Source organism: Coccidioides posadasii, chromosome 1 (genome assembly GCF_018416015.2).
Source record: "Coccidioides posadasii str. Silveira chromosome 1, complete sequence".
NCBI lineage: Eukaryota > Fungi > Ascomycota > Eurotiomycetes > Onygenales > Onygenaceae > Coccidioides > Coccidioides posadasii.
Window position 1 is genome coordinate 5097601 of NC_089407.1, and position 12429 is coordinate 5110029.

Sequence of the window (12429 nt, forward strand, 5' to 3'; positions counted from 1 at the left end):
CTTTTGCCTGCGGCTTGCCTGATACGCCATTTTCAGGAATAATAACAGTCGAAATATTCCGTAGTGGGCGCTGTAAAAGTGATCCTACATCTGCAAACGACTTCTGCTCCTACTCTCATGCATCCGTACGGAGTACGGGGTAGAGTATCGTGAAATATACGTTCATTTTTACAATGTCCATATGCGCTAAGGACCCCGTGTAGCTAAATGATTGCAAGAGCAATAAAACAATAAAATAGGAAACCCGCAAAACACCATTACTGTGCCTTTTGAACATATGCAACGGGGCCCTCGTATACTTTCCTGCCGTGGACCATGTACTGGACAATGGCAAAGACAACCACAACCCCCCAGACCAAAACCGACCAGTTCATATTTTGGAGAGTGACATGGCGCTGACCCGGGAAAAAAGTGAAGACGATCGCAAAGCACAGATAGAAGAACGCGAATATATTTATCGGTAGTCCGAATTTTCCGAGGCTGAACCGTGCTCGGGGCAGCGGCTCGGGTCGCAGGCGGCGAGCGATGAAGGCTCCAATGGATAAAATATATGAGAGATAGAGAGATCCTACGGTTAGAGAGGCAATGGCGTTGAATGCTTCCGTTGAGCCAATATTAATTAGCGATAAAAGAAGGGTGACAGTGGTGGTGAACATCACCGCATTGACGGGAATCTTGGACTTGGGGTTGACGTTGGCGAAAAAACTGGAAAAAGGTAGAGCGTTATCGCGGGCAAACGCAAATGCCTGCCGAGAACAGGTTGCTAAAATACTAATGGCGCTGCAGATTTCGAGGACAAGGATAAGCGAAGCAAGGGCTGTAGCTCCCTTTGCGCTACCCAGGGCGTTGTTGAATGCAGATATGAAAGAAAAGCCGCTTGCTGGGTGAAGAACTGTGTCTAGATCACCCATCGTGAAGAGATATGTAATGAGGATCACAAAACCAAGAGTGCCATTGATGAGGGCAGTCGCAACCATACACCAAGGGACGATCTTTGAAGCGTCTTTAATCTCCTCAGCTGGAGAAAATTGAATTAGTTGCCGGATCCGGACTGTCAGCCGGGTGGATAACAACTCACCGATATGCGTAGCACCGTCAGGCCCTAAATGGACATGGAGAATAAGCTTATACCACGCATGCTGCTAAATAAAGAAACACAACTTACCCAAGAATGAGAATATTGGAGCAATCTGCCCTACTAAAACGGCCAAGCCAGTACTTGGCCACTCGCTGATATTGCTGAATTCAGTAAAAACGGTTTTGGCATCCACCCTCTCAGCCATTACCCAGAGAGGGATCATTGTAGCAAAGAAGCCAAAGATATGGAGAATGAGAATTAAGCCCTCAAGACTGGGTAGCTGACTTGCAGCATAGGTATTGATGAAAGTGGCAAACAGTGCAATTGCGAAAGTCAGGAGAGTGCCATGCCATCTCTCAGGAGTATAGGAAGTTGGGTTGTTCAATGCAATAAACCCCTGGACTAGAGTGCCACAGAGGAAGGTGATACTAGCAAATCCACCTTGCCACCCTAGTACGGAGAGCCACCCTATTTGCCTCGTAAGCTACCTTTTCCTTATGCGGAATTTTACGGTTTACCGAATTTCACATACCTGTGATATAACTTAAGAACTTTTGATATCTAGGGCTTGCGTACTCGCTTACCCAATGATATTGACCGCCAGATGTAGGAGAGCTAGCCTTATGTTAGCATTTCTGAATCTCAAAGATGCACTTGAGTAGGGAGCACAAACAGTGATGCAATCTCGGCCATTGAAATCACCGAGAAAAGGAAGCCGACAAATGTCCCGATATAGATGTACACCATCCCCGCTTGACCGCCATTCACCAGGCCCAAATTTGAAGTGCTATTCTCGGGAAGTAAGTATAAGAAAATGGCTGGATAAGCAACAATAAGCACTCACAGTAGAACAGACTCCCAAGTTGCCATCAGTGTACAAGTAAACCCGAGTGTCGACATGAAACGAAAATTCCTCTGGGTTACCATTAGCTAACTGCCCGCAATGGCCCCGGCTCAATCACCTTGCATTTCTTTGATTCCGTCCTGTGAAGGGAATACCTTAGGAAGGTATTTACCTTGAATTGTTGGGACTTCCCCATTCGTGCCATGTCATTTCGATCTCGATGAGTAGCATCGTCCACCGTGCTTAGACTTAGGTGGATATGGTCAATTTTGGGGTCAACCCCTTGTTCGATGACTGGTCCGTCTCTCATCGCCTGTACAGCTGGGAATATCGTGCTTGTGCCAGATATCTCCGTTGAAAATAAAGAAGAGCTTAGTCGCAGGTAGAGGAAAGTTCCCAAGAAAAAAAATGAAACCAGCGTAGACGCTAACGGATATCGAGGTCAATTGCTAGTATTATCGTAAAAGCTCCAAAGCACAGTCTTCTCTAATGATGGTACAATACGAGAAGAAAGCCTAGAAGGGCACTTTTCCAAGGCTGAAGATTCCAAAAGTCTATCGTTAAATTGAGTCCAGAACCTCAAGACACCGATGGTCTAAGAAGGGAGGTACTGTGTAGTGAAGGAAAATCCGAAAAAGGAAGAGATAGTCCACAAGAGAAGCCAAAGAACGAGCGGCATCCCACTTTGTACGGAGACAAAAGAGAAGCCAGTGAGAAATCAACAACTTTTGTCTCTCCAAATCGCTGCGATCAGATCGAAACAGGAGAAGTCTGAAGATGCACACAGACAATACCTGCATTAGCTTTTCTAACTGGACATGGCATGATCAGTAGCGTATGGTGTGCGTGTTAGCATCAACTCAACAAACTAGTGACGAGGCTCCGTCACTCATTGTTTTCAGAAGCATGCTTAGAACCACAGAAATCCGCTTTCTAGCGTGTTTCCCGTACAGTCATGGTAGCACGCCCGCTGGGAAGAGATATCTAACCGTTTGTTAACTTATTGGTCAGCTTATCTGTGGAATCGAATGAAACCTTTTCCCAGTCCGCCCTTGAATTTCGCTATTGCAGGGTTTGACTTTTGCAGGGGTCTGGATAACGTTGAAGCTCGTAATTCCAAATGCCACGGCGAGGCGATCGCAAAAGGTGCCTTCATGCCGCTGTGACAGTTGGCTTCTTGTTTCTTAGTAGAGCCTCGATCCTGAACCTTAGAGCCTGGCTGATGAAGCTCCCTAAAAAAGGCTGAAACAGGCTTAAGAATTATTATTAGGACCAACTTAATCGGACTCTTTGTACTCCGTACGGAGTACCATCACTGTCGCTCTCGATTCTTTCTCGGGACGAACCTGGCTTCAACCAGGCAGTGGCTATTAGTTACCGCCTCCCGCAGCGAAAATGTGGGCCAAAGGGGATGCTACGGCAGCAAAAATGCGGAGGGTGGATGACTGAGCGAGCCGACTAGTCACTTAACTCACTTGGTTAGTTAGTTAGTTAGCTAACTAACTAGTTAATTAGCCTACCGTCGCCATCATGGAGGGGAGCTTAATCGAGAGTGCCCTTGATTGAAAAGCAGGAGACCCAAGGAAAACGAGCAAAAAAGGTGACTTGCCAATGTGTATATTTCGCCGGCCTCTTTTGAATTTCGTGGACCGGTAAGTTGTCCAATTGAAAATCGATGCAAGAGACTGGAAGACGGGTGAAATATGTTTCGGGCCAGCATCCCCTTGCACAAATCCTCAGCCGACTGAATGCATGGGAGCAGCGTCACTTGGCAAGCCCCAGCATTTGCTCGTTCCGCGTTAGCATGGCTCGAAAAGAGTCCATGCCAAAGAAGACAAGGCCATGTACACATTCTTCGCCGCACAGAGCCGATCCACGCCTGCCCAAATACTGTTTCGTGAAAGATCTGTGGAGGCGAGATCTTGTCTCTGTCAATCAACTCGCAAGTCGGGATATCCATCTGCCCTCGATTTTCCCACGACACCGGCCATGCGAATGGGACTATCAAGAGCCTTATGGCCTAGTGAAACCCTTTCAGAAATATAAGGCGATACGAAGTTAGAAGTACTCCCGCAGATTCTCGTCCCATATATCAGGCCAGCATTTGAAATCTGACAAAGTTTGGTCCGACATCACTTTCCACGCTATAAGGATGAGAGGCTTTTCTGTTCATTCAGTGCATATCTAGTCGAATAGCACCGTGATTTTGATGTGCGCCTGGACAAGGATTTTCTCAGCTACTGAGGGGTGAAGGAATTGGTACCAAAACCCCTTTCGATACCTTGTCTCTTCAATTTTAACGATGGAAAACGCGCCGCATTAGTTAGAGCCCACTTTGTCCATTGATTCTTTGGAGCATTGAACTGGTTACGCGTCGAATCGCCCCCAAACGCCCAACTTATCTGGTCCAAGCCTCATGGCGAGGGGACCGTATCATATCAGCGATGACGAGCATGGCCCATACGTCGTTGTTTTCGCAGCCCTTCTTATGACTTATACGATTCTGTGCTTTATCGCGAGGCTCGTAATGCGCTTCACCATAAATGGGCCTCTAGGGGCGGATGACTGGACCGTTGCTGCTGGATCGGTGAACCAGACCCTTTCCTTCTATTTTATGGAAAGCTTTGAACAAAGCAGCGTTGCTAATTCAATCCGTTCTGTGGACATTCGCTGTAACAGATCATTGCTGTCATCCAATCTGCGCTGAAAATATCGGAAGCGAGGCATGGACTTGGGAAGCGAACGGATACTGTAGGCCTAGATGATATAGAGGCCATAGGAAAGGTGAGAAATTCAACCGGCTCGATAGACATTGGTGGGTAAGGCTTAACTGGTTTACAGCTGAGCTTTGCAGGGGACATATTATATATCGCCGGAATGGCTTTGTCTCGAGCGGCGTCCTTTTTGCTTATTGCACGACTCACCCGTCAGACACACCATGCACGAGCTGCGTATGTCGGGGTGTTAATAACAGGAGTACTGGGCTTTGTATCAATGTTTGTTCTCGGTCTGCGATGCAATTTCGCACCATGGAGGATTGTCCCGAAATGCTCTGAAACGGTACGAGTTTATAATATCCGAATTTCAATGCGGACTTGGCTGGATTGACTGAAGTACAAAATGTGCAGACTACTCGCTGGTATATCATCGAGGGTTTGGGAACTTTCGTGGAGCTTATTGCAGCTTGGATCCCTATATATCTGGTGTGGAGTTTGAGAATGAGACTGAAGGCGAAATTTGTCGTCCTTTTCGCATTCTCGTTCCGTCTCCCGTGAGTGTGGCGCTGTCTGTTCTTTTTCATGGAATTTCCGAATTTGCACTAATTCGAATAGCGTTTTCGTCATCATTGCCTTCAGAATATATTATCTGTGGCGGGAATCCGTGCGTAACGATCCTCTGTTCTATGGGGCCGACTCCTCGGTCTTCTTAGAAGCTGCGCTGCACTATGGACTGATGGCAGCAACGATTCCCTGCTTAAAACCATTCGTCAAAGCCTTCAACACCGGTTGGTTCGACACAAGAGGAGTGGATACCTCGCTTCATAGTGACGGATATGCTCTCTCGAACCTAAACAGAACGAAGTACTCCGCAAATGCGGAAATAGTAAGTGGCAGTGACGAAATCGACAATTTGGAGAGTATACCACGAGGGCGTCTACGTCAACGGGGATCAGACACCCCATCGTCGGCGGGATCGGATATAATGATTATTCGTCGTACAAAGGCATGGAATGTTTCGTACGAGAATGACGATGCTGCTGTGTTAAAATAAAATGAAGCTCCTTTTCCTCGCTTGCCTTGTTTCTGGGGAAAAAAAAAAAATCCCGACGTTTGGATGACGGTCGGGTTTAATATTTAATAGTCCTTGCAAATATTTGCCAAGGTTGAGCATCCAAGGGTATTGACCTTATTATTGAGACGCAATCCAATCCCACAGCCATACTGAAGAAATCGGATGCACTCGTGGAAGGAAATGGCTTGTCTTCAGCAGAACCACCCCATTCTGGCGCGCCACCTCTGTCCTCTCATGGAATGTGCTTTGACGGTGACGCCCATGTGGGGAGCTTTAGATCTCGACAAGGCCCATCAAAGTCCACAGCAGAACGGCGCCAAGCTGTGGCTTTTTACGCGAAGTTGACCTTGCAGTCTACGCACAGGCCCAGTTTCCGGATCTTAACACTCACGAATGCTTGCTATGCAGGCTGGCTAAGATTGGGCAAACCCAGGCTTGGATGCACATGTCAGCTAAAGATACCGCAGCAGTCAAATGAATGGCTCTTGTTAATTTGCTCTGATTTACTTGCTTGCCCAAATAATTATGCAGCCAATATCAACTTCTCGACTTTGGAAAATAACTTAAGCTAGGTTGCGTACCAATCAAACACCTAACTAGTGAACCTCCCGCATTTCGTAGCAGTGCTGTGGCTTTAATCCATGGAATGCTAACCAAGGATAAAACTCTGATTCGAGGATATAACCTGTGCCCAGTAGAAACCTCGATTTCGGACAAGCAATACCAGCGAGACAACTGACAGTGGAGAGTTTGTTTCACCCTCATCTGTTTTAGCTTCGTTTCGTCCCCAAATTGCAAAGAGCTGTATATGGAGTCGCTTCCTGCCATACTGCTTAGACTAAAGCCGAGAGATCGCGCTCTGAGAGCTCAGAGAGTGCGCTACAGTGGTAGTGCGTGGTTTGCATATCCCTAGTTGCAATACTACTCGTGCTCTAGGCCCGACTGCATATCATCGAATAGCTTTTCCACGGCTTCTTTGTCAGGTATCGTACCTATTTCTAGGTCCGCCTGAGCCCAAACACGGTGGCTGTCTTGGTTTGCAAATTGTCTCAGAGTTGGATTGTCGGCGTTTTTGTTTATCTGGAATTTATATCGCTTATATCGTTTTCCGTCCTTCTCGTAGGTCTCGCCATGGTCAAGACGGCCGCCGATGCTTGTATCGTTATTGCCGCTTCGCGTACGGGCCGCTCGGGTGCCGGCAATGCCCTCTCCTGTCGCAATCTTGGCCACCCGGGAAAGAGCGGCAAACACCCAGTTCTGGAGCCTTGTGAGGGAGTCAACTACTTGACGGCTCATACTATCGGATGACAATGATTTAATAGGTTCGATATTCTGTGATGGGTGTGCTGTGAGGCAATAACGTCGGTTCTTAGCACGCGGAGTATATCAGGAGCACCGTTTCACTTACCAAGAATGGAGTTTCATAGATGGATGAATGGTGAATGGACAACCAGGACTAACATCTAGCGAACAGCCCCTTAAATATACTCCCGCCGTAACCCCTCACGAGGGTCAAAGCGTATGAAGTGCATGCCCTTTGGATATCACATTTATCCTCTCACCCAACCAACCACCTTGATCCCAAAAAAGATTTAATCTTAACATCAACTACTGAATGGCCATTCTTCCTCCCACGCCTTCTCTTCATTTTGGTTTCGGGCGAATTCTCTTATGATGAATTCCTTGGCCTGACACAGAGCATCCTTAGCCTTCTCATACTGCTCTGGTCTAACAATCCCTTTCTCCGGAAACAAATCCCCAAGGCTGTCCTTGATGCTCTGCATTGCTTGCATACCGAGTGATGATCCATTCAGGTCTCTTTCAATCTCTGCTTTTTCTTCATTAGAAAACGAGAATGGGTACTGATGATCTTTGCCTTCTGAGGTTGCAACACCAGGAAGGTCTGTCCATGTGCCCTCCAGTTCAACAATCCGAGCGAGGTAGGTTGCTTCGCCGTCGATCAGAAGGTTTCGAGCAAGGAGCAGTAGGTCAAAGCTAGGGCTTTCTCTGTATTCTAGCACGCGGTATAGCCGTGGATTTGTTTTATAGACAAATGTTCTGTATAACGAACATAAGGCTTGCTTGTAGTATAGAGCTTTGGCTTCCCTTTGGGCTTCAATGTCCAGCCTGGGTAAATTTTCGGGCAAGCTAGGCCTTTTGAGATTGTGAAGTTGGGGGCCGTCGTAATCCAGAAGGTGAGGCTGGCGTGCATGATTAAATAATGGAGCTAGCTCAGTGGATTGCCAGTCAATGATTCCGACAATTTCTGTGGGGGATTTAGAGTCCACAAAGATGTTTTCCACGTGGAGATCACTGTGCCAGAGACATGATGATGTTATAGATTGATCAACTGGACACAGATATTTGATCATGGTGAGATAGCTCTCTAGAGCTTTGAGCTTCCTTGCTCTTGTGGGCTGGTATGTCCCTGGCCCATACAGTGCAATTGGCGATTTGGGCAAATTTGGAAGCGCTTTCACACAGGCGATCTCTCGGCGGCCTATGGCTGTAAGGTACTCTACCACTGTCGACCCTATGTTCTCTTAGTTTGAGGGTCTCACAACTCATAATGAAGGGACTTACACGGTCCACAGTCAAATTGAATGGTACTCCTCCCATTATCAACATTCTCTCTGGCTGTGGATGGCCCGATGGCAAACCTTCCATCCAATAGTGTGACCCCTCCTTTCTCGTAAGACATGCTTTGATGTCTAAATCCGTCGAGGTCTTGTGCAAAGTACAGACCACCAAAGTGATTGAACGAAACAGACATCCACGCTTCTTGGTACCGAGCAATATTTTTTACTACCGCGAGGCGGTCCCCAATTTCCATGTTAGGCCAGACTGAATCTAGCGGCACGCCTGGAACTTTCTCCATAATGATATACTCCGCACCCACGGAGTTTGGTCTCGAGTTCCATGAATATACTTTGGGAACAGGAGTTTTGCATACGCTTCGCACCTATTAACAATAAATCAACATGGACTCAATAGTTGGGGTGAAAAATAGGTAGGTACAAATTCCATCGTCGCTACTTCACTGGAAGTAGTAAGGTGAGGAAGCCCAGCATTAGGATTGGGAATCTTCGCCACAGCTTGCATGTCATTGCCCATAGTAAGCAGAAAGGCTTTATTGTACATGCCATCAGGGTACTTCTTGATGTTGAGGCAAGATTTGGCACCAACAGCCGCCGCCCCGACACGAGCTAACTCCTCAACGTCAAAGTGGATGTATCGCTGCGCCATTTCATGAGCTTCATTTTGAATGAATCGGCCACGCGTAAAACAAAAAAATTCATGGTCCGAACTCAGCGCTGTATCAAATTAACACCGCTGAACTGCATGTTTTCGGCAGTAGCAAATTCACCTGTCAAGGAGGAGTAGCAGGCTTGTGAATGACTCGCAGACATGGTGCGGAATGGCATCTGGCAGATCGACACGTGAGGTACAAAGTGTTGACTGATAATGCGAAACGTTTCAAGGATTTCCTTATGAAGATGGATCATCATCACCACATACAGGCGACAGATGTACGAGGCATCAAGATTGATTTTTGCAATGTTAAGGTATCTAGAGTACGGCGGACTATAAGTGACAAACGCTCTCGGATCGCAGATTTCTCACCAAATAAGGTGACTTGTTTCATCACCGATCATCAGGAAGCACAAAGAATTCAAAAAAGTCCAGTATTTTCTTGAATTGACTCTTCATAAACCAAGCATCTGCTGGGAACTTGAAGAGTGGCATCCTGGAATCTTACTATAGGGTGGTGGGGAAGCATTTTGTCATTAAAGATACCTGTCCCTAACCTGTTGCCTTGCTATGTGGCTGCTTGAGGGGCCATGTCCCCTACTCTCTGATAATCCCAAACTCAGCCACATCTTTGTTGTAATGGTGTCGCTGCCACTTTATATCCTCCTGGTCTCCAGGCTTGGCCGATGATGCGGTCCTCTTCTTAGACAGTGTTTTGATGTGTCATGGGGATCCGGGCCCATCTATTTTTCCTGCTGCATGAGCCTCTCCTTTCTTGGCATATGTTATCCCCTACGGAGTACAGTGCGCCCCATTCCGCCACCACCACTTACCCCTATTTGGGAGCGTCAGCCTTCTTCTTTGGCCTTCAATGCCTGTTCTTACCTGTTCAAGAGCTCCCTTCTTCCCTATGTTCACTACTACTTGTTCCTATGTCTTATGTGCTTGTTCTTGTTCTTGTTCCTAGCTAGCCACCTAGAATGAATACCTTTGGCTGTTTCCTCCCTATTCTCCCTTTCTGCTAGCTGCCGCCTAATGTGCAGCCCCCTTCCCGCTTCAGTAGTTCTACAAAGGGCTTTTTAACTGAAAAAAAAAAAGCTGCTGCAGATTTTCCATGCCAATAATTTCCATTAGAATACGAGCTAACTATGCGATAACCAGCATAATTGAAACTCATGCACCAGGGAGCTGGATGCCATGTACAGTAACTATATGATGATAGTACTGTGTTTTAGAAGTCACAATTTCCTTACAACCAGGATAACCGCACATCACCACCTTCAAGAAGTCTTTTTTCGCTAGGTGCACGCAGTCAATGTGATCCTTCAGGTTATATCTGCTGGCGAAACTAAACTGCCGCGCTGCTGGGGTGATAGTCTCCATTGCTTAGACACTCAGAGCATTGCAGCCCAGTCGGGCTTTGGGGAGGAAAGTTGACTGGAAATGGACAATGTCGCGCCAGCTCCGTTGGAACAACCTTTCCTAACTGGTTTTTGGGGACATGGATATGATGGAGTTCAAGATGAAGCTCCAGTGACTTGATCCGATCCTCCAGCAGGTCTGCATCAGAGACTGTGCTGGCATCTTGATTTTGGAACTCAAGAACTGCCAACTCTTGCTGCTCAGGCAGAACAAGTGGTGTTTGAGGTTCGAACCTGATAGGTTGGCGGCAGTAATTTTGTTTGATAATGGTATTGCCAATACTCTGAAAGTATTCATCATATACTTGCTCGAAGGCACGTTTCTGCAGTTTCTTGCGTGTGGCTCAAACTGACTGACTAATCTTCACATATTCCTGCGCTTCTAGAGTTCCCGCTGCCTTCTGTATTTTTCCATATCATAGGACTAACTGTTGTTTACAATTGTGATGCTATTGCTTAGCCTGAATTAGCTCTGGATAGTTCTCAACCGCTTCCCTCTGCTCCTTAGTCAGACGCTGTGGTGCAGCTGGGTCGCGTGTAAGGCTTGCATGAGTGGATAAATTGTTCAGGGCTTCGCTGGTTGGTGTCCCTAGATATATCGACTGTGTGTCGCCCGCGTAAGGGTTCACATATGCGCGGAAGATCTCGCCTTTGGTATGGCCCATGACATGATTGTGCTGGTGCTCAGTCAAATTTTCTGGAGTTGTGGTTAGATATTTCACAGGCATGTATATTTGATGTGCTTTACTGACTATCAAATGCCTCAGCTGCCCCTTTTCTGTACTTGTATGCCCCACCAACTTTCTCCATGCCGGTGGCTCGAGAAAGATTGTTTTCATCCTCACCAAATTGTTTTGCTGTTAGAGCTCTTGGATGGGTGATGCATTTTCCCTCTTCATTTTGAACTCCAGGTCGGAAAACCAGTATTCTCCGCATTTTCTTCTTGATATGGATTGGAACGCTCTTCCTGTGTTCCGGGACTTTGGTATGCCGCCAGATATCCCAAGGTTCTTTGATGTATTCACTTGCAAAAGCATCATCCTCGAATGCAAAATCTAGTATGTCTTGAATCACACAGTATCCTAGATTATCGTTTCGCTCAGTATAGGAGTATATTGGCCTTGAGCAAGTGGTGAGTGATAAAACCTTAAAGAGTTTAGTGGGTGAGAGTTACGGTACTCCCTCGTTTCTCTTGCCCTTATTGAGATGGTGTTTTACTCTCATAAGGAGGACTTGACAGGTTGGATGTTCAGGATCCATAACCATGAAAAGCTCAATACCTCCCCAGAGAAGTGAATCATTTGTTCGGCAATACCCTGAGCTTTCAAGAAGTGTTCCAGGCCGAGCGGATGTACGTGTCATCATTTTCTGAATCGTCCCATGCTGGGTTCTTTGCCTCTGGGTTGGAAAGTACACCTGGGATGTGGCAACGGCGTGATACGAAAGAGCAAGAAGATCATCTGGGTTGATAGGTGGTTGAAGTTTGGCCGTCTCACAGAGTCTATAGTCAAACTTGAGAACCGTACAGATTAACTGTAAGAAAAATTAAAATGAGATCATTAAATAGCATAATAATCTGTAGGCCCACCTCCTTAGTCTTTCGTTTCAAACGATAAGGGAAATCCATATCAAGCTCGTAGCAGTAATATATCCTCCAGAAGCGGACCAACACGAGGAAACCTGGCAGGGATCCCACATTATGACAATCAAGATACCAGCGTAGGAAAGCCTCGATGACATTAATGGTCAAACTTTTAAGCCAGTGATTTGGGCAGGGTGGATTAAGGTTCTCCAAGACAAATCTGAGAAATTGAAGTAAGCAAAGCGACTAAAGGGAAAGAAAGCCTATGGAGACATACTCCTTGTAGTTATTCTCCACCTGCTGCATGGCTCGAAGCGTTGAGGTTCAAGATTCGGTTTGATATCCTGTGATGGTTGACTGATGATGTCCATATAATGTCCCTTGGGCTTTGGCTTTCGAGCCTTGCGTTCAATGGCACCCATCTTGATATAAATTGGGAGTGCAAGAGGTAGATAGTAAA

The 12429-nt window shown here is 46.6% G+C and overlaps 6 protein-coding genes across 6 annotated transcripts; 1 reads left to right on the plus strand and 5 right to left on the minus strand.

Moving 5' to 3' along the window:
* Window positions 1–257: 257 nt before the first annotated feature.
* Window positions 258–2232, minus strand: D8B26_001450 (uncharacterized protein; the record flags this gene model as incomplete). Its single annotated transcript, XM_066123542.1, has 7 exons — window positions 258–1018; window positions 1079–1102; window positions 1166–1546; window positions 1611–1693; window positions 1752–1865; window positions 1923–1993; window positions 2095–2232. 7 exons carry the CDS (start codon window positions 2230–2232, stop codon window positions 258–260), a joined length of 1572 nt encoding a protein of 523 aa, XP_065979616.1.
* A 2106-nt stretch (window positions 2233–4338) lies between these two features.
* On the plus strand, window positions 4339–5693 carry D8B26_001451 (uncharacterized protein; the record flags this gene model as incomplete). Its single annotated transcript, XM_003065449.1, has 5 exons — window positions 4339–4509; window positions 4602–4706; window positions 4764–4982; window positions 5051–5193; window positions 5255–5693. The coding sequence occupies 5 exons, from the start codon at window positions 4339–4341 to the stop codon at window positions 5691–5693; spliced, it is 1077 nt and encodes a 358-aa protein (XP_003065495.1).
* Window positions 5694–6635: 942 nt separating this feature from the next.
* D8B26_001452 (uncharacterized protein) lies at window positions 6636–7010 on the minus strand (the record flags this gene model as incomplete). Its single annotated transcript, XM_003065450.1, has 1 exon — window positions 6636–7010. The coding sequence occupies one exon, from the start codon at window positions 7008–7010 to the stop codon at window positions 6636–6638; it is 375 nt and encodes a 124-aa protein (XP_003065496.1).
* A 308-nt stretch (window positions 7011–7318) lies between these two features.
* Window positions 7319–8960, minus strand: D8B26_001453 (uncharacterized protein; the record flags this gene model as incomplete). Its single annotated transcript, XM_066123543.1, has 3 exons — window positions 7319–8247; window positions 8298–8676; window positions 8733–8960. 3 exons carry the CDS (start codon window positions 8958–8960, stop codon window positions 7319–7321), a joined length of 1536 nt encoding a protein of 511 aa, XP_065979617.1.
* Window positions 8961–10836: 1876 nt separating this feature from the next.
* D8B26_001454 (uncharacterized protein) lies at window positions 10837–11752 on the minus strand (the record flags this gene model as incomplete). The annotated part of the gene is made up of 3 exons (XM_003065452.2): window positions 10837–11084; window positions 11140–11507; window positions 11562–11752. 3 exons carry the CDS (start codon window positions 11750–11752, stop codon window positions 10837–10839), a joined length of 807 nt encoding a protein of 268 aa, XP_003065498.2.
* A 142-nt stretch (window positions 11753–11894) lies between these two features.
* D8B26_001455 (uncharacterized protein) lies at window positions 11895–12275 on the minus strand (the record flags this gene model as incomplete). The annotated part of the gene is made up of 2 exons (XM_066123544.1): window positions 11895–12189; window positions 12247–12275. The coding sequence occupies 2 exons, from the start codon at window positions 12273–12275 to the stop codon at window positions 11895–11897; spliced, it is 324 nt and encodes a 107-aa protein (XP_065979618.1).
* Window positions 12276–12429: the final 154 nt, after the last annotated feature.